Source organism: Pygoscelis adeliae, unplaced genomic scaffold (genome assembly GCF_000699105.1).
Source record: "Pygoscelis adeliae isolate BGI_AS28 unplaced genomic scaffold, ASM69910v1 Scaffold444, whole genome shotgun sequence".
NCBI lineage: Eukaryota > Metazoa > Chordata > Aves > Sphenisciformes > Spheniscidae > Pygoscelis > Pygoscelis adeliae.
Genome location: NW_008824677.1, coordinates 140,108 through 161,254, shown reverse-complemented (window position 1 = coordinate 161,254; position 21,147 = coordinate 140,108). Strand labels below are relative to the sequence as shown.

Below are 21,147 nucleotides of genomic sequence, written 5' to 3'. Positions count from 1 at the left end.
GTAATGCTCATTGGAGAGGAAGGTAAGAGTTGGTCTTGTGATCTAGATGCTTAAGATCACTGACTCTGATCCCTTAAAAGACAGTTAACTCCCAAGTTCATTATGCACGTGTGGACAAAAAGTTAATGCTGATACTGTTTTGGGAGCTGTTTTGGGTTTTGCTGAAATTGAATTGGGAGTGTGATAATGTATGGTCTGTTTTTTAGATTCAAATAATATTGTAGCTCAATTTGTCCGTTGTACGCTGTATTGACAACTCGGGTCTATTCACTTAGCAGTAGAATGGAGAGACGTTCTGTGAAATGGAAAAATGGCAAATCGAAAACAGATTAAAGGGGGGAATCATTGCATATCATTAGACTAGCTCTTACTTACAAGCTGCGATTGAGACTGAAATTGTAACAAGATTAAATGCATTGTTGTATTCACTAGGGGACTAATAAAACTTGATTTCTAATATATTCACATCCTTGGTTCACATAATACCTTATTACTTCAGCCCCATCGTAATCATCCAGGCCCTCTATATCCCCAGTGATCCTTTTCAGTGTGTATTGTGGGGAGTGTGGTACTGTGTTAATTAGTCAGGACGTCTCTTTTTCAGATTTGATTAAAGTTAGTCAATAGATTGACTTTTCCACCACACACACACCCCCCTCCTGTTAGAGGGTGGCAAACTGATGGATGAAGCACAGCACTTCTGGCTCCTGCGGCTGAAGCATCTGGTGCTGTCTCATGCCATACAGATATAGGACTAGGATCTTGCCCTTTACCTAGTCTGACAGTTCACTGGTTTGATATTTTTGTGAAGGTGAGAGTTCAGAGGCCCTTTAAAAGACTTTGAGAGTTTAAAGGCAAACCCCTCTGCTCCTACCATACCCCAACTGATCTTGCCTAGAAAACAAGAGAGTCTCTCTTCGTCAGGCTCTGCAGTGGCAGTCCTTAAGTTTGTTAGAAATGCTTGGGAAGTCCCCAACTTAGTACCAAAGCTCTGGCTTCACAGTGGAGTTTTGTATAACTTGAGGGCAAGGAGAGAAAATGGAAAAGTTCACTGTTTCCTCGAGTGAGTTGAACACTTCAACTCTGAGCTAGTCCTGGGAGTGTATGTGTAAATAGTAACTTAGGGATCCTTCAGTGTGTGTGTAAATAGTAACTTAGGGATCCTTCAGTGTGTGTGTAAATAGTAACTTAGGGATCCTTCAGTGTGTGTGTAAATAGTAACTTAGGGATCCTTCAGTGTGTGTGTAAATAGTAACTTGGGGATCCTTCAGTCCTCAGAGATAGTGACTCACAAATTGACCTGATTTTCTGTTTAGGTAGTTTAAGATGCCCAGACTTCGACTTTCCTTCACAAATCGGTCCATTGTCACAGGGTGACTCTCTGCTGGAAAGATCTCAGTTGCACGCAGCAGACACGAAATTAGTCTCCAGAAATCTTACTGGCATGCTGAAGCAGTCAGTAGTTGCATTTTTGGGTGCATCCCCCTGCCATGTATTATATACATTAAATATAATCCCTTATCACATCATGTTGGTCATGCTGAATGTGTTAAATACTGTAGAGCTTCTGTTGTATCCTACGTATCTTCCTTACTTTCACATTCTGAGGGCAACTGTGGTGTATTTATTGGACTTGTACGTCTTGGAGCATTAATAGTCCAATACTTTCATGACAGACCTGTACACACACAGATCAGCAGCAAGTTTTGCTGCTCGGTTGCTAATTTGGGATCCTTTGAAACAAACTGGTGAACTTCCTTAATGACCCCACATCTATAAGTTCCCTCGCTGCATGCCTGCCCATGAGTCTCCTGCAGTCTTGGTGGAAATGCCAAAATTTGGAGGATGTGGTTAGATGAATTTCACCTAGCGGAGGTACTCCCTGCTAGAGAGGGCCGAGACACACATGCAGAAGAAACCTGAAGACTCTTTTTTTGCTGCTGTTGGTCCTGTAGATGAACCTCTGGCTTCAGAGGGCTGTTGGTGTACCACTTCCCAGTGCAGAGCTTGACATGCTTTTGTAAGGAGGAGCATTTTCCTTACCCGAGTTCTCAGCTTCTCTCCAATAACAACCTGCTTTCCCTAAGATGGCCAATTTCAAGAAACCTCAGTGATGAATACCATGGCGTAATTCTTCATTCAGGTATAAAGAGGTTATTGGAGACTTAGACAGGTTGCTGCCTGCTGGTCTAGCAGCTCTGCAGGAAGAACTGACCCATTCAGTTTGTGTTAGAGAAAAATCCCAAAACAGCTTAGCAGTAACTGAGAAGCACCGGTGGGCAACCTTCCAAAACACAGCTCCGAGGGGAAGCTGGAGATGGAAATACCCTTCACGATTTCCTGTTCAGCCGCGTGGTTTTAACTCCAGACTTTACCTTGGTTCTCACTGATGTTTTCAAACAGGTTTCTGACCTTAATAGTGACTAAAAGTGTAACTGTTGCAGACCGTGAACAAAATGCTAAGTCGGATGGCTTTAAAGTGATTGATGAAGGTTGAAGAGATGGTAGGAAACAAAGTGGTGAAAGGATCTGAAGAGGCATTTTTAAATGGAAGAGGAAAAAAAAAATTCCTGCTTACGGCTTTACTGGATTCAGAGGCAGAAGCAGTTAAGCCAAATCTCTTAACTAAAAGTTAACAGTGAAGCTTTTCCCAGAAAAATGTTCTTTAGCTTAGATGTTAGTCTCTGGAAACAGCTGGTGAACATCTTCAGTCGAGGGTCAGTCTTTGCAGTGAGCCGCTTTTCATCAGCATAGCCACATCTGGTTCTGCTGGACCATAGGATTTGTTGGGACGTGCTGAAATCAGTCCAGAGGCCAGTGCCCATGGGCACATCTGGCGAGAGAGAAACCAGGAGGAGCCAGCCGAGCTCCTCCAGAGAGGAGAGCTGTTGGTGAATCTCACTTAAAGCAAAAAATTTTCCAGCGGACAGTATACAATGCACAGCCAGAGAGACTTCTTAAAAGTTTTTGCTGCTTCTCCCACGGCTTTTCTTTCTGGGTCTGGGTAAACTGTCTTTTTGCTAGTCATAGCAAGCAACACGGCTTGATGGTTAAAAAGCTTTGCGTTTAAAAAGTTGAAGTAACCCTGCTACCAGTTTGCTGTGACGTATGGTTTCACTTGATGCCTGCTTCTCCAGTGCAAGCCTGTGTTTGGAGTTTGGCTGCCTTCAGTTTGTCCTTTGGTGCCTGGGTGCGATGAGATTCTGGTCAACTCGATGACCAGATGTTGCTGTTCTTGGGCACGGGCACTGATTTCAGACAAGTCCCACTACTAGCTCATTTCCCAGATTTTTTTACTTCATTTTGATTGAGCTTATTTTGTTCTCTCCTTTCCCCTGGAATGAAGACTTTTAAAATAGAAAAATAAAATTGGGTTCCAATTTCACTGTGAAAAGCTGTACCTTGTAATTAGAACAGAAAATAAAATTCCCAATTTCTTCCTGTGTCACCAGCCTTGCTGCTGGCTGTATCATCTGAAGCACATTATTGATGTCTTTGTACACTATTCTGGTTATCTGTGAAATGCTAAGTGCCCTGTACAAGTGGTACTTGCAGTGTGTAATACAAGAAACTTCTTGAAATTCTTGGAGGAAGAGAGGGAGAGATGTATTAATAGCCATCATTAATTAACTCTTCCCTTCAAGGGGGATTTTCAGCTAGTAAATAATTTCTGACCCAAAGCAGAAATGGAATAAGGAGGTAAGGATACACTTTCCACTACAGCTGGATGAGTAACTTTAATAACCTTTTCCCCCAATATATTTTGCATAATTTTCTGTTGATGGTTGAAATATTCCAAAGAATGCTTTGTAAGTAATTTTGGGCTTGTGGTTTTTCAAGTGAGTGTTGTGCATTTCATTATTTAAAACTTGTGGTTTTAAATTGAGCCACTGGATGCTGTTTATTTTCCTATTGGACTGATGGCAGTTCCAGGATTTTTTGGTACAGATAAGGATTTTGAGTTCACTTCCTTTTGGTAAATATTTTCGAAGAACTGTCAGTGCTGTCTTTTTATCCATTGCACATACCGAGCTTGCTGGCAGGAGGCATGCAGGGAGTAGTCAGATAAAAGGAAAGCAAAGTCATACGGGTGGTAAATGGGTTTGCAGTTATTTGTCCACAGTGCCATAATGCATACGTAGTTGTGGGTTTGCAAGGTGTTTCGGTGGTTGGTAATACAGAAACATTAAAGCCACGTTGGGTGCTTTCCGGTATGTTCTTGACCATATGAAAACCTGGCCGGGCAAGAGGCATTATGGGGCTAGAATAGTCAATAAGAGTCAACCAGGGGACAGTGATTCCTCTGAGGATGCTGGATGATATTTTAGCGACTTGCACTGTACTGTCGTCTTAACATCTGCAGAGCTTCTCCAGTAAGTTTGAGCAGCTCCTAACTCCTTACAAGAATGTATTATTGAAGATGCATTAATATTTGAAGGTTACCGGTGCTGCCCTGCAGAACGGTTGTCCTTGCTGGTGTGACACACTAAAGCTGCTTCTCGACAAAGCATCTTCCATCGTACGTGCTTTGTTGTAGAAAAATAATGGTGAGCCCTCAGCTGGGAGGCGTTGTGGATGTCGGGGCCCCGCGAGCCCAGCGTGGTGCACCTCGGCGTTCGGAGGTGTCGGACTTCAGCATGCAGATGCCTCCATCATCAGCGCCGGGTGAATCACGCCAGAGAGGAGTGACAGAAATGCAATATGCAAGCGAAGTGGAAATTCTGCCTCTCCCCCGAGATGCGATGCTAAATGAGTTATTGTGGTTAATTATTCACAGTTCTTGGCTGTGGGATTGTCTGCTGCGCCCCGGGGCGGGGGGGGGGGGGGGGGGGAGGACGTGCTGAAGGAAAGGACGTGTCTGGGAGGCTGGTTAGAAGTACAGATTTCTGGGTCTTCTGAAAACCCTTCCCGGTGGGAATGAGCACATCTTGCAGTGCTGCAGAGCTGTTCTGCAGTGAAGCTAGCAGGCATTCCCGGGAGCGGCTCTCTGCTTGTTGCCACATCAGGACTGTGAAACAATTCTTTCAGTAGTAGGAGAGTGAGATTCCAGCAAGTCAGGTCCCCTGTGGAGATCAGAGGAACATCGGAGTGCAGCCTGCTTTTCCCCTCTCCGAAATCCTGGCCGCCAAAGGAGAGACTCCCTTCACGTAGCACTGGCTGCGTTTGCAGATTTTCTTTTTGAATGGTAAATAGGGAGAGGTGTGCAGGAGGATTTGAATTGGCTCCAAGCTTTGTGCATCATGCCCTGTCGGCTGCTACAGTGAAACAAAGATACTAAAACTGTTTACCCCTCCAGTGCCCCTCAAGTAGCTGATTTAATAGAGGTAGAGGCTTATTTAATAGAGATAAAGACCTTGGAGATCCTTTAAAAACTGTTCCTCATCCGTTTCATTGTAATGTGAATCTGCAGTTGGCAGTTCACTAATAGTGGAATGCTTCAGAGCACGCATTAGAAAATGTCTATGATCTCTAATGTGTAAAGGATTTTTTTTTTATTCTGCTAAATCGCGTTTTATTGAACCTTTTGGCTTTATCTCTTCCTGTGTCTGCTGTTTTTAAGCTCTCCCCCTTTATGTAGGTCTTACTTCCACATTTTATGCTTGAGCCGCTGTCTCGAAGCGGTACCTCTTGTAAAATGAAAAAAACGTACAATCTCTATAGAAATAGGACTTCGTTTTTGCCATAGTGGTAGTAGTAATTTCCCCTTTCTTAATCCCGGTTTGGTTGGGTACTGCTCGATTACTGCTCAGCTTCAGCATTTTGGAGGTCTGGTATGTGATAGGATTGTTCCTCTGCAAGTACCCTAAGCTAATTTTAAGATAAAATTGTTGCATACCATGTCAGGAAGGCAAAAAACAGGCAGCCAACCCTGTACTCACACAGTGGAGCTTCTCAGCTTATCAGCGTCTTCAGAAAAACTGCAGTGCCACTTATTTTTAAATCTCCCAAGATTTAAGAGAGGAAAAAAGCTCTATGGATTCCTTGATTTGGGAAGGAGGGTGCTTCCCAGTGAGCATCGTTATGAGATTTGGAGTCATGACACGCTTTGAGTTTATGAAGAAACAACAATTTTTCAAGTTGATTTAATTTCTGTTTAGTAGTGATTTTAACTCGACTGTGGTTGATTTGAATATAAAAAGTCGTCCCTGAATCTTTGCATTGCTGCAGGTTTGATTGCCTTTCTCTCACTGAAGGAATACTTGCCCAGTGTTAGGACTAAGACCTCGTGTGAAGCCACTCAGTGTGTAGTAAGTCTGATGCAGCTTCAGGCGTTTCAGAAGAGGTTTTTTAATATTAATCACTTCATTAGTGCAGAGAGAATCTTGTAGGCCTGTGGTGTAAGAAGGAAGATGGCCAAATTACGCTTGAAGAGGTTGAGGCTTCTGTCAAGCAGCAGCTCCCAGGCTGGGGATTTCTCAGTTCCCAGCTTTCCTGGTCTTCTGAAACACAGCTGTGTTCCAATTTCTACATTTTTGTTCCCCCATCAACCTTCATTTTGCCAGTGAATAACGTCCCTCATATCTGTGAATGTCTTGTCCTTTTGCTGCGAAGCCCTCTATGTCTTTGGGCCGTGTTTTATCTCCAGTTTCTTGTTTTGGCAAGGTTCAGCCCCTGCCACCCTTCTGCTTCCAGCAGTTTCAGTTGCCCTATATCTGCTTCTGCTGGTCTAACTTTGCTTCTGCGTGTTTGTAGCTGCAATTGTTTGGGTTTTTGTGTGTTGAAAATACAGGAGTTCATTAAAAATAAAAGATCTGCTCAAAGCCAGAGTTCTTAACAGCATAATAATGTTGTCTTGATGTACCATGTGGCCGCTCTTCTTGTGCGGTACCCTTTCAGAGTGTAACATTGGAGTCAAAGCGTGGGAGGAGTGCGAGGCTGAGGACATATGAGGAAGCAGTGCTCATCTCGCTTGTGTGAGCTAATCTAGATCCAGATACCATTTCCAGTGTTAAAGCTTGGTATGTGAGCTCCGCTGCTCTGTTTTCCAGCAAACTTGACTTTTCACGAGTAGGTTGTGAGCGTGTGTATACTGGGTCAGCCCAGAGGTTCACATCGCTGTTTTTAATCTGATAGCAAATGCTTTGTGAAGACCGTAAGAAACACGGTAAATGCAGATCAAGCCTTCCATGGTCATACTCCTCAAGCATTTTGACGCTTAGTGCTTAGGGGCTGCTTTGAACTGGTGTGTTCATAGCCACCGATAGACCTACCCTCTGCAAAATTGTTAGTGAGTTCCATGGTGTAATTAAGTTCTGTGGAAGCGGGTTTTTAAACCTGCAGCGTAAGAATTTCGATGGCCACCTTTAATTCTGTATTCAAGGAAATAAAGGCTACCTATTTGCTTTTCCCGTGCCTCTTATGATCTTAGGCATGTAATAAGCTGCCATCCCTTCCCCCAAACAGACTTTCTTCCAAGTACCCTGATGGGCATTAGTTGTATTCCTGTCTCTACACTGAGTCCACTTCTCCATTAAATATTATTTTGAGTCCACCAGAAGACTTCAAACTGACCAGGAATATGCAGCCTATCAGTACAGTGAGGCAGATGCTCAAATTCCCTCTTTGCCTATGAAACAAAACCAACCTGCAGTGTTCTTCTGTTCTGGGCTCTAAGGAATAGACTATATTTGCAAAAGCAGCCACTGAAGGTGCAAGCTACTCTTGGAGGACTTCTTGCACAGGTAAATGGAGCAGAAGAATATAAATTTTTCCTGGAAAATAACTACTTTGAGTTGAAGTTGTCGGAACGTTTCATCAGTGAAGACAACAGGGTATCAGTTACTGAAGTGGCCAGATAAATCCCCTTTTCATCTGCGTAGACTGAGATTGCTGGTGATACAGGATTTTTTTTCATGTTTGTTTTCTTTAATATTTCATCCAGAACTTCCAGCAACTGAAATTCAAGCTACTGTGACTGTAGTGCCACAGGTCATTGTGTAATATCGGGCGTGTCAGCAGTTCCCACATCTGTCTCCTGCAAATAGGGGGAAATCCCGACTCCTGGAGCTTGACCGGCTGCCCTTGTGCAGCTGCGTTCTCCGGCAGGCTGTGCTTCAGAGCTGGCCTGTTCACGCCCGGACTGGTTTCTGCACATAGACAGCTTTGCAGGATGCAGAAGAGCTGCTTGCTTCTTGTCTATCTGCTATGATCATGTTTGAAGCTCCAAGCTGAAGTTTCCTAGAAGCTCAGCACTAGCGCAGAACCGATTACAGAGAGTCTGCAAATGGGCGGTTTTGGGCTGTTTGCAAACGCAGCAGCGTTTTGTGTCTCAACGGCACTGATCCTGTAGCTCTTGATCCACTTCTAATACTGATAGATTACTGTGTCTTTAAGTCTCAGCCTGTGCCTCGTTGTTGCTTTCGGTGACAGTGTTCTCATGTTGCCTGCCATGCCCTTTCTGCCCACTCCTCATCTCGGAGTGAGCTGGACCAAAACAGATGAACAGATGCCAGCAGCAGTAAATTCATGCCGCGTCTGCTTAAATCTTCAGTTATCTGCGTATTATCCGTTGGTACACTTGAGGGCAGGGCTGTTCAGGAGGGCTGAGGCAGGCTGGAGGAATGGGCTGACAGAAGCCTTGTGAAATTCAACAGTGACAAATGCAGAGTCCTGTACCTGGGAGGACTAACCCCGAGCAGCGGCTCTGCAGAAAAGACCTTGTGGGTCCTGGTGGGCAGCGAGCTGAGCGTGAGCTGGCGGAGACCGGCAGCATCCCAGGCTGTACGAACAGGAGCACAGGCAGCAGATTGAGGGATGTGATTATCCCCCCTCTGTTCAGCAGTTGTTAGACCACATCTGGAGGATTGGGTCCCCCAGTACAAGAAAGGCATCGATTAAACTGGAGTGAGTTCAGCAGAGGGCCACCAGAGATGGTCCAAGGGCCTGAGCACTTTACCCATGGAGAGGCTGAGGGAACTGGGCTTCTTCAGCCCAGAGAGGAGAAGGCTTTGGAGGGACCTACCAGCAGCCCTGCAATACCTATGAGGAGGTCATCAAGAAGACAGAGACAGGCTTTTCAGTGATACATGGTGGGAGTAAGAGAGAGATGTAAGCTGGAACATGAGAGGTTTCAACTGGATGTAAGGAGGTCAAGCACTGAAAGAGGTTGTACAGGGAGGCGGTGCAGTCTCCATTCCTCGCGCTTTTAGAGATCAGTCAGGTCTTGACAAAGCCTTGAGCAACCTGGTCTGACCTCAGAGCTGACCCTGCTTTGGGAGGAGGTTGGACCAGAGACCTCCTGAGGTCCCTTCCAACCCAAGTTATTCTGTGACGGAGATAACACTTCAGTCCTCTTACGGCCTGCTTGCTGCTGAGGAGGGGAAGGCGAATGGGCCATGCTGAGGAACATACAGCTCAACTTGTCTGCAAAAGGGAAGCCAGTCACTGGAGCTCTTGTGTATGGGACTCGGTCACCTTGAGTCACCCACAAAGGCATGCCACGTAATTTTAGGAAATGTCCCACCTTTTCTTTCTTCTTTAGGCTGTTGACTGGAGGCATAAGGATTCCAAGGGGCTTCTTCAAAACCACCTATTCACCATCACCAAAGCAGAAAATATTTTGTTAACAGTGGGGGCAAAGGAGGGGATTAAAGGCTCAAACGTACACAGCTTTTGTGGTTGGCGGTGCCTGCTGCTGCTGCTCTCTAATATATAGTGATGGAAATGCCATGATGTGTGCTGCAGGCCACTGATCAGCGATGGAGTGTGTCCAAGGATAAATTTTCAGAGTTCTTTTCCTTTGTAAATGTTTGAGAAATCTTGTGGTTTCTGTAGAGCTTCATATCTGCTGCTTGCAGGTATGCTAGTCTTGCTCCTGTGATCAAACAGCATCAGGTTGGCACATGGACCTCTTGCTTGCAGAACCAGGAGCTCCAATACTGTGTTTTCATGGTTTGATGTTTCAGAGTCCCTGTGAATTTAAGGTGGTTCAGCACCTCTGCCACAGATCTCCAGGACTGTATGAAGCCAGTGGGCTGTGGTGTGTTGGATTCTTTTGCACTGGGACTGTTAGAGGCTCTGGTTTCAGAAGCAAGTACTCCCTATACTGTCATCCTGCCTTGCGTTTTTGCAAGGATAGCCTGTCTTTCTCAAAGAGCAGGCTGTTGGTTTAAAGTACCATGGAACTACAGGCAGAGACCAGCAACCGAGGGCTAGACAAGCTCTCGAGTGCTTTAGATACCCAAGATGTGCATCTTCTGGAGGGACATGGCTGAGCAGGGCAGACGTGTGTGGTTAGCGAAGGCACCAGGCATCGGGGAAGTGGAGCAAGTTCATCTGTTTGTGTTGTTTTCTTTTTTAACTATTGTTCAGTAGGTATTCCTGCATGCTTGGGGTGCTCTTCAGTGGTCCCCCTAGCTTTCTGCAGAAGGGCAGTGGTGGGGATGGATTTGGGATGGCTGGTGGACTTCACCTCTGTGAGAGTGTGGGATGCTGCCCTCAGGCAGAGGTGTCCGTACAGGCATTAAGTAGTGACAGTTCCCAAAGAGCAGGGTTTGCTTTTGATCACCCGGGTTATTTTACAGTGCAGATCATTAGTCTTCTAGGTCATAAATTCCCAAGCATTCAGGCATAGGCCAGCCCACTGTTTCCTCTTTGACTGAGCTCTGTCTGAGGCTGCTCTGTCTCTTGTCCAAGTGCTAACTTGCTGGTGGGCCTGAATGGTCCTACCTCTGACCGGGGGATGCTTGCCAAGAGCTGTAACCTGCCTGTTTTGGGCAATAGCTTGTGAGCCGGTGCAATTTCCTGACGTCCTAGAAAATGGAAGTAACAGATATCAATAAAATACTACTCAGAGCTCTTGTTCCGAAGCTGAGCATAAGTAAGAGTTAGTGTTTGTGCCGAAGTCTTGATTTGGTTCCAAATCCAGAGCTCCTACTTTCTTGGCTTTAACTATCTGTGTGGCTGTGATGCTTTTTATGTATGTTCATAGCCTTTTTTTTTTTTTGTTCGAGGGTTCTGTCATCACATTTTATTTCACATAATTGCCTGGGGTTTGGGGTGGAATGAGCTCTTCTGAAGCAAGCCTTTACATGCATGCCTAATAGCTGCTTTTCTAACTAAAATACTCTACCTTTACGTAAGTGTGTAAAAGTAAATGTAATTGGATTATGCAAAACAATCTCTTCAAATGAGGTTTTAAAGCATCAATCAGCAAGTTGTAGGTGACCCAAGCTGGGCGATTCTAGCAGTTCCTTTATGCAGCTGAAACATAAAGGTCTCTTACAGAGCTGATATGTAAGGAAGACTTATTGGAACCCCCCCTCACATCAGAATAGGGTTTTTTTTTATAGTGGAAATTTCTTTACAGTCCAATTTTTAACTGTATGATTCCAGTTCTCCCATTAAATTAATCCATTAGGCTTTGTGGCTGCTCTTTTTCATCAAGTGCTTTTACTTTGATGCCTTGTTATTGTAGTGCAATTTGTTTCCCGCGCCTTCATTTAGATTACTATCAAATGCCTTTTTAGTAGGGGTTCACTTAAAATGTTGGGTTTTGACTGTGAGTGTTACCTTCCAGTTGCCTCTTGTGCTGATGTTTTTGAGAGATGACAAGTGCCCCGTGGTTCTTCCTGAAGGGAGTGTGTTGACTTTGGGGGGATGAAAAGGCATTTCCTTTGGTGTTTGGAGCACCTATGGAGTTGGCTCTCATGCACAAGACTCTTCCCCTTCCTCACTTCTCAGAGAACAACTAGACTGTTTTTTTCTTCTGATCACTTCCATGTTTCACATGAGTCTCATGATCGTGTCTCTTCACTGCTCTTGCAGGTCAGATGCCGGGGCCGGGATCAATGATACCTGGACAGCCCATGCCAGGCCGGATGATGCCAAGTGTGTCAGCCAACATCCATCCAGCTGGCGCTGGTCCCCCCCCACCTGGCATGTCACCGATGTCAGGAAATCTAATTGGACCTCGCGTTCCTCTAGCAGCTCCAAATGGCATGTGTAAGTGGATCCTCCAGCAGAAAATGTTTTGAATATAGAATCCTAGAATAGTTTGGGTGGGAAGGGACCTTTCAAGGTCATCTAGTCCAACCCCCCTGCCGTGGGCAGGGACATCTTCAACCAGATCAGGTTGCTCAGAGCCCCGTCCAACCTGACCTGGAATGTGTCCAGGGATGGGGCATCCACCACCTCTCTGGGCAACCTGTGCTGGTGCTTCACCACCCTCAGCATAAAGAATTTCTTCCTTCTATCTAGTCTGAATCTCTCCTCTTTTAGTTTAAAGCCGTTCCCCCTTGTCCTGTCGCAACAGGCCCTGCTGAAAAGTTTGCCGCCATCTTTTTTCTAAGCCCCCTTTAAGTACTGATAGGCTGCAGTAAGGTCTCCCTGAAGCCTTCTCTTCTCCAGGCTGAACAACCCCAACTCTCTCAGCCTTTCTCCATAGCAGAGGGGTTCCATCCCCCTGATCATTTTCGTGGCCTCCTCTGGACCCGCTCCAACAGGTCCGTGTCTTTCTTATGCTGAGGGCTCCAGAGCTGGACGCAGTGATCCAGGTGGGGTCTCACCAGAGCAGAGCAGAGGGGCAGAATCCCCTCCCTCGACCTGCTGGCCACGCTGCTTTGGATGCAGCCCAGGATACGATTGGCCTTCTGGGCTGCGAGCGCACATTGCTGGCTCATGTCCAGCTTTTCATCCACCAGCACCCCCAAGTCCTTCTCGGCAGGGCTGCTCTCCATCCCTTCCTCCCCCAGCCTGGATTGCTACCAGGGGTTGCCCCGACCCAGGTGCAGGACCTTGCACTTGGCCTTGTTAAACCTCATGAGGTTCACAGGGGCCCACTTCTCGAGCTTGTCCAAGTCCCTCTGGATGGCATCCCGTCCCTCTGGTGTGTCAACCGCACCACTCAGCTTGGTGTCATCTGCAAACTTGCTGAGGGTGCACTCGATCCCACTATTGCGTTGATGAAGATATTAAACAGTACCGGTCCCAATACGGACCCCTGCGGGACGCCACTCGTCACCAATCTCCACCTGGACATTGAGCCGTTGACCACTACCCTCTGGATGCGACCATCTAACCAATTCCTCACCCCACCACACCATATAGCCGGTGTGGCTTTTCTGTCGCTTGCCTTGTTGCTGGAAAAGTCATTGTAGTTGAAACCCCTTTATCTGCTGTAGGAATAATAGGATCTGTGCGCATTGGCAGCCAAAGACTTGGTGCCAGAGGTGTGCTTGAAGCTTTAAAAGCTTGTCTCCCCTCTAGGCATCCAAACATACTCCATTGTCCTTTATTTTATTTATAACATCCCTTATTTTATTTATGACAGTAGGGCTCTGTGGTCATCATCAGAAACCTCTCTTGACTTAGTCTGGAAGAATGCACAGTAGAGGTTCAGGAATTAACTTACAGCTAAATCCTTAAATAGCGGAGGTCAGAATATAATTCAGTTCAACAATACCTTACAGAAAACTTAGCACGGTGAAATTAAAAAGAGGAAGTCCTAATTAGGAAGAAGCAAAAGGTATATTGGGAATGTTCCTTACATGGTACAAATACCTACGCCTCCGAAAATGAAGTTGATTTATGCCAGCCAAAAAAAAGCAGCTGAAGTCAGTAGCCACTGTGTGGTGGGTGTTACTTGAATGAGCGTGAGAATGTGTCCAAACCCAGAAAGCAAAAGAAAAGCTGGCATGGCTGGTGCAGGGTGCTCTGTCACGAATGCCTCAATAAATTTGTCTATATTAATTGCAGCCTGGGACAAGCTGCTGGTCTGCTTCAGCGCAGCAGTCTTAACCCCAAAAATGTTATTTAGCGTAACTGTCACCAGACGGGCAGGAATTGTGATCGCTTGTAGTACCTCTCCCAAAAAAATAATTGGGAAAAGCCATTCCATTTTGGCTTCAGCTGCAGGGAGTTGCTGAGGAGTACTGACTCATCGGCGTTAACCAGCATAAGCATGAAATACTCCATTCTGATGCTATTTTAGTTCAGACATTTGCTCCTTATTCTTCTGGTGCTCTAGCTTCACTTAGTTTTCCTTCCCTTTTTCTGAGCCTCTATCACTGGGAATATCTTATGTCAGGTTATATTCCTGCTTGCTCTCTTCCCTTATCTTAATTTCTTTTTTTTCTCCCCTGCTAAACAAGTCAGTCATGTTCCATTAACATCTCCTCTGTGTGCATGAAAGCTGGCCTTTTGTATCCTTCACTTCTTTCCTCCTGCTTGCTGCATCTGTGAATTCCTCTACTTTAACCTACATACACTGTTCAGAGCTTAAGTGCAAGCTCTGTTTATATATAAAGTCTATTGTTCTGTCTATTTTAAATAGAGAAGAGCTATAATCTAAAGGTTCGAGCACAGAGCTGGGGGATGAGAAATGCTAATTCCAGCTCTGAAAGTTGCTTGACATGAACTTTGCTAGCTACTGAGCTGCATGCCTGTCATCTTTTCTGTAAAAACAGGGATTCCCCCCCCCCCTTTCGGAGTCCACACAGTGCTTAGTGGTTGAAAAGCACAATAAAACGTGCAGTGGAGCTTCACGTGAAGCTTAAGAGATGGGGATGCGGCAGTCATGGCCATTTCCGGGGCCAGTCCTTGCTGCTTTCCCCTCGGACAGCTGCATCTCCCGTGGCATATAGACATCTGGGCATTTGCGTTGGGTTCCTTTTCCATGTTCAGCCCCTCCCGGTGTCCTGCTCACTGTTTCTCTGCTGTTTTTTGCAGATCCCCCTCCTGCACAGCCGCCTCCGCCAGCAGAAGGGGTGACCCCACCTCCGGCAGGAGCCCCGCCGGCCTCAGCCGCTCCGTAAGCAGTCAAGGAAGAAGGAACTTCTACAGCAACATAGTGGTGACCAAAAATGAATTCCTCAGTTACCTTCTGTTCCCTTGGGAGGTTTTCACCTCCCGTTGGCCTCCCTCGGTCGTGTATGTGTACATATACATACACATGTACAAGCACATATACGCAGCGTCTCTTTCCCCCCTCTCCCCACCGCTCGTAACCTGGCAGTACTTGGCATTCCTTTGGGAAAGCTTTAGATCAAAGATGCCAGTAGAGCCTCCCATGTTGCTGGTGGAAAGTCCTTTACGCTTTGGTCTGCTTGCCTTTCAGAGTGTGCTCGACTCTGGTTTCTTTCGTCTTGGTGTTTTGAGCTTTAGGTTCTCCTGGGGAGGGTTAAAAAGAAACCAAGCTTTTAAGGTGGAGGCATTAACTGAGCTTTAGGATGTAGCACGTGCCCACTCCACCTCCGATTTAATGTTTCGGGTTCTCCGGGTAGAGCAAAGCATCAAGATCGGATGCCAAATCAGTGTTTTGAGCAGAGAAGGAAAATAAGGGCGTGCTGTAGCACAGAAGGTGCAGGATTTTTTCATTACAGGTATCTGATTATTAAGGGCAGTAGCCGAGTCCTGGGGCTGCCTCGCTAACTTATTAAAGAAAATATTGATCCAGTGCGAATGAAGCCAGGAGTGAATCAATTGGAATAGAACCACTCAATGGTAGGAGTTTTCTTGCTCCAGTTTTTACCTTTCTTTTGCCTTTGAAGGTGGTAGTTGAGCCTTCCCTCTGAGTAGTTTGGTACAGTAGCCAACTGAGGAATAAACCCATGATTTTTAGTCCCTCTTTTTGGAGCATATACTTTTTACTTTTTAAAATTAACAAAACAAAAAAAAAAAAGTAGATAGTGAAGAAGTGCTAGCAAACGGGATTGGGTTGGGATGGCTGGGGTGCGAATGCCAGAACTACCTCCTGCGGACAGCCGAGGTGGGCAGAGTCAGTGACCGTGGTACGCGTCTTCGGGACAACTCACACGTCACCTTCCGCTCGCTGACCTTCCGTGGTCTGTGGGGTTGCAGGTAAGGGAACGGCTTCAGCCGGCAAATCTAGGAGCACTCGTTGAGCGAGACCACCAGCGCAGTACTGCTGATGCAGACCTCCAGACTGCTAAAACTGCTTGTTTGCTCGTCGTTAGTGACTGCAAAAAAATCCTTTGCCGGCTGTGATTCAGGTTCTCTGCCCTCTTCCTGGCAATAAGAGGGTTTGACAGGTTTCCTTGCAAGGGCCTGAAGACTGCTCACTTATTTAAAGGGTGGCTTTCAGCGACCGAGTGCAAGGTGGTGGTCTAAGGCTTGACTGGAGAGGGCTCTCCCAAATAATCTGAAACCTGCAGAACCACTTATACCATTAAAAAAAAAAAAAGGATTTGCTTTGAAGAGCACTCAGGTGATTGACTCATCGATGTTAACGGTTGAACTTCCCAGGTCCTGAGAGTGCATGAGTGTGGAGCAACCATTTCTGGGCTGCCTGCACATCCGCTGCGTGCTCAGACGATCGTCTGCAGCCTTGTTACTTCCAGTGCGTAGGAGCGATGCTTTCCACCGTCAAGCTCTGAGAATCCACAGTGCCTAGCAGAGAACGGTCAGGGCCTGCCTGCCTTCCACCTCCCACAAAGGAAATTCATCCCCAATGTTACCTTTCCCTCCAGGGTCTTTGGGGTGAGCATGGGATTTTCTGGTTCAGACCGTAGTCCAGTTTAGAATAACCTCAGGTTGTTTTTAGCGTGATCAACTTCAAATATAAAGGATCCAGATGGAGACTATTTTTTACTGTACTAGTGATGATCCTGCAGAGTACCTGAATTCTTGACACTGTTGTGTTTCTGTATAAATAATACATGTGCTGACTTTTTCACCTGATCCTATGTATAGGGCCGGTTTTATTCCTGCAACACAGCCACCCAATTTTGTGAAATAAAAAAAAAAGAGTGGTTTTTGTACAAAGCTTGTGCCACTTTGTCTGGAGTCTCCTTTTCCCTCCCTGTGTGTTGTGGATGAGCTGAGAACTGTTAGTAGGATACGGATCTATTTTTGGGGCTGCATCTTAACTACAATGGAGTAAATACAAAGCTTGAGCTTGTTACCCGGCAAGGTGGGAGACGGAGACACCAAAGTAACGCAGGTAAGCGAAGGCCCTTCACAATGCGCTCGGTGATCGGCCGCTTTGGAAAATGGTATTTCAGGTTTAAAAAGCTTAATGAATGTGGACAAAGTAAAACAGCGTTCGAGGCCTAATAGGATTATTTCTGTTTGATTCCTGCTTTCCCACTGTCTCGCTGCGCTAATTTGGACGATTGCTCAGGCTCGCGTTCCCGGTTGAATCACACACTTGAAAGAAGTGCTCTGAAGTGGCAGATTTTAATAGAAGAGGACTGGGTACGCTGACCTAGCAGGGTCCCACCGCTCCTCTATTCCCGTACCAGCTTCGCTGTTAATTGTTTAATTCGGATGCCTGTTCAGATCTTTCGTCCTCTCCTGCGGGGCTCCAGCGGCTGCCAGGATGGTTTGCCTTTTTGATTAAACTGAAACCGGGAATCCAATCTGGATTATATTCTAAATGCTCCTGCTACTTCACCAAGTAAGAGCTTTTTCCTCTGAAGAAGTGTATTAATGGCAGTTCTTCCGGGGCATCCTAGGTGTGTAATGCCCACAGTCCCTAATACCCTGAAGCTGAAGAAGGAAAAGCACAGGGGTGGAGATGTGCCCCCAGGTCCAGGACACCCCACAAAAGCCCCATCCCCCAAGTTGGGGATTCTTTCGCTGGCGTGGGAGGTCCCTAGGGCTGGGATCTTCTGCTGAATGCTCCCTTGGTGGGCTCCTCAGTGCTTCTGCTTAGGGCCAGGTGAGAAGGGGAAGGACCTCTTTGTGCCTTTGCGCTCCAAGTGTCTTCAGCAAGGCTTGTGCGGTTGCACCCTTCTCATCCTGCGGCACGGTGGGCAATTGTCGCTTTTCCTCCTCTCATCTTGAAGACCTTTTCCCTAAGGAACGCAAAGAATTTGGTAGATCATAGTGTCAATTCTTGAGCAGTTTTTTTCTATTTATGGGCCTTTAAAGCTTTGCAGTCGCAGAAGATGGCTGAGACCGGGCTGTTGTCTTGACAGTAATTCAGCTTCCCTCAACCCTCGTCGTTAGTGACTGCTTGAGTCCCCACCCCTGGAGGTATTTAAAAGACGGGTAGATGAGGCGCTGAGGGACATGGTTTAGTGGGCATGGGGGTGTTGGGTCGACGGTTGGACTCGATGATCTTAGAGGTCTTTTCCGACCTTAGAGGTCTTTTCCAACCTTAATGATTCTACGATTCTATAATTAAAAGCGAAGTTGAGTGGAGGTCTAGATGCAGTTTGGGACCACACTTTTGACGTATGGATGTTCAGGTCCCCTGCAGCTGGCCCTAGTGAGGGGTGGGAGCAAGTACCAAAGGGCTGGGGTCACTCGGGCTGCTGGGGCGTGGAGCGGTGTGTGGTTAGAGAGCGCAAAGTCATTCCTGTTCACAGCTTTATAATATGAATGCAGTAAGCTTGAAGGCAAGTTTAGGACAGGGCTTCAAACTGTAGCTCTTCTCAAGTGGCTCAGTGTCCACTCCAAAACTGCAGTAGGGTCGTTTGAGACCAAGGTGCCGTTAGGGTAAATGGAAGTTTACCTGCTCGGTGCTGAACCCTTCTGCCTTGTCCAAAAGAATCGGTGTCCCTCTTGATAATACACACTGCTGGGGGGGGGTTGCATCTTCAGCTGAATAATTTCATACTGCCAGAGATGGGAGGTCTGGTGTGCAGGTTTCTTTTCTTAGCGCTGTTGCCTTGTTGGCAGGAGGAGCGATGGGGCAGTGGACCAGGAACAGGCGTTCACACCCCCTGCCTGCACTTGTCTCCACTTCCTAATAATATCCTAAAACTCCCTGTTGGCGGCTGTGTCCTGTCTGGCAATACCAGCTCAGCCATGTGGTTCCTGAAAAGCTGCTTTTTTTTTTTCTGGCTGACTTAAAGCTAAAAATACACGTTGGGACACCTAAAGAGTTTGGGGTGTCTAAACATGCGAGTGTGTGTTGTCCTCTGACACCGTTATTTCAATTCCTGTGCCTTTCTCACGAGAAACTTTAAAATGAAGGATTTGGCAAGGCTGGAAACTCCTTTTCAAGCTCTGCGGGTCTTATAGGACCAAGTACAATGCAGCTGGGGGGAACCCCGGTGGGTATGGCCAGACACCAGTGCCCATCCCATGGACTAATCCCCCCAAATCCTGGTAGGAAACCGTGTGCCCCAGACAATCCGTGGCGGTGCGGATCTGGGTGACCTGCCAACGGCTTGGCTGTGCTGGAGCCGGCCCCTTGCCCGGCTCTCTAGGAACAGTGTCGCTCTTTGTCTGCGCCGTCTCCTGCCTGGCCGTGTGTGCTGCCCTCATGGGAATTTCCCCTTTCATCGGAACCTCCTGCCGCTGCCGGGGGTCACGGTGCGGGGACCCTTTTCAGCAGCCCTGGTAGCTCTCGGGCAGCGGGGTGTCGTGCGGAGGCTGCATGAGGAAACCTAGGGGTGATGAATTGGAATTATTTTTCCAAAATCCCTTGTTTTCTCTCCTTCCAAATTGATGTGTGATTAAAAACGACTTGCTGTCTGTCAAAACCAGCAGCCTTTCTAGCACGCTCCCAGGTTTCTAGCACTGGGATGTCTGGCAACGCTGGTGGTCACCACGCGTCGGCGCCGAGGTTGCCCGCCCGGGTCCGCGTTGCTGAGCCGACAGCCATGGGGAGGAGCGGTGCTCCGGCGCCTGACGTGCAGGAGCAACGGGTGACCTGGCGGACAACCACCTGGACGAGCAAACTTCCACAACACAGGTTCAGCCCAGTCCCAGCTGGGGACCCTGAGGGACATCTCCTTGCCAAGCAGTTGTCCACATGCTGTTGGAAGAGCCACCAGATCCCTGCAGGATCCATTTCACGGAAACCCCTTGTTCCCTCGCCGTGCTGGGGACCGGGATGTTGTAGAAGACCCACTGAAATGGAGACAGGCTCTGCCCTTGGAGGGTGCTCAGCGCAGAGCTGATCGCTGGTTCTCTCTGCTGCTATAATTTTGGCTTCCCCCTTCCAGGTGAAACAGAGCCTGGGTCTTGGACGTCATTAAATACCCGTGACCTGTTGTGAGAGGGTTAAGGTGTGTGTTCACCGCTCTGCACTGCCAGGGTTCAGCTCTTCTGCCCTCCCGAGCTTTTTCCTTCGTTTTCCATTGAGTGAAGTGGTGTCTTCGCTCCTTGTCCTTAGCTGTGAAATAGCTGCTTTGATTCATCCTGGTTTCCAGCAGTAATAAAAGCAAAACCTTGAAGATAAAAAGCATTTCTGAAGTGCATTTAGTGCCCTCTTTGCAAAATCGCAAGTATTAAACCAGTTTCTCGAGCTAGGAAGGAGAGGTGGGGAAGGTGCTATTGCTTGCAGCTGACTTACCCCGGTCACAAAGTCCGTGACCGTTTTATTTGTCACTCCTTGCAGACTCCGCGAACATTCGCGAGCACAAAAGGTGTTGGACACAACTGGCGGGTGCTGCGCTCGGTCCTCGGGACGCAATGCCCGGTCCTTGGGGGACAGCTCTCTGCTGGCTCTTCTCCCCGAAGCAGCTTGGGCCTGTTTTACTCAGGTTTTTTTCTTGGTCTTTGCAGCTCAGAGCTGTAACGTGCGAGCATTAAATCTCTCCCACCTTTTCCCTCTGCAGCCGCAGAGGAGCGTGGCTCGAAACCGGCCGCTGCAGGGAGGGCTCGAGCCGGGGGCTCAGCCCCTCCAGCAGAGCCGGGGGCCGCTCGGACGATGGGGCTCTGCCTCCTCCCCGAGCCCAGCTCTGCCTCTGTGAGACTGAATCCTTGAGCCAAACGCACCAGCTCCCTGTGCAGGCCAGGGAGGGAAGGTTTTTTGAGGGTACCAGCTTGCTTATCCCTCTGACCAGAGGTAGGAGAGGGCCTGGAGGGGTCCAGCACCGCGGGGCACACAGAGGTTGCAGATCCGTGTGTGTCTACCCGGTGCTGCCAGCATCCTTCCCCTGGAAGCTGCTCGTGCAATCCTAAACATAGGTCCTGTTTCAGGGACTTTGAATTATGGCAATTTTCAGATCAACTCGGTGTCGGGAGCGGTTTGGTGTGTGACTGATACATGGTGGGTGAATTTGTTCCCTGCAGAAATGGTTTGGATGGTTTTTTTGTCAGGTATTTGAGGCTGAAGATGGGGGCGGAGCGCGGCCTGGGTGAGCATAGAGGAGGCTGAAGGTTGATCTTTTAAGTCTTGCAGCTGAAGCAGGCGGCAGCTTCCTTCAGCTATCGGTGTTGCACTGGGGCTCGTTACCTTGCGGCTGTGCCCGTGTGGTGCCAGCCCCAATCAAGGGCAAAGCTGTCCTG

General features: G+C 47.4%; 1 protein-coding gene across 2 annotated transcripts in view; it reads left to right on the top strand.

The window, feature by feature from the left end:
* Window positions 1-16,696, top strand: part of SMARCC1 (SWI/SNF related, matrix associated, actin dependent regulator of chromatin, subfamily c, member 1) — an 88,430-nt gene extending 71,734 nt beyond the window's left edge. For both annotated transcript variants that reach the window (XM_009323142.1, XM_009323141.1), the window contains exons 26-27: window positions 11,767-11,943; window positions 14,668-16,696. In XM_009323142.1, the coding sequence (XP_009321417.1) occupies window positions 11,767-11,943; window positions 14,668-14,753 (263 nt within the window). In that variant the 3' untranslated portion in view covers window positions 14,754-16,696. The remainder of the gene's footprint in view (window positions 1-11,766; window positions 11,944-14,667) is intronic.
* Window positions 16,697-21,147: the final 4,451 nt, after the last annotated feature.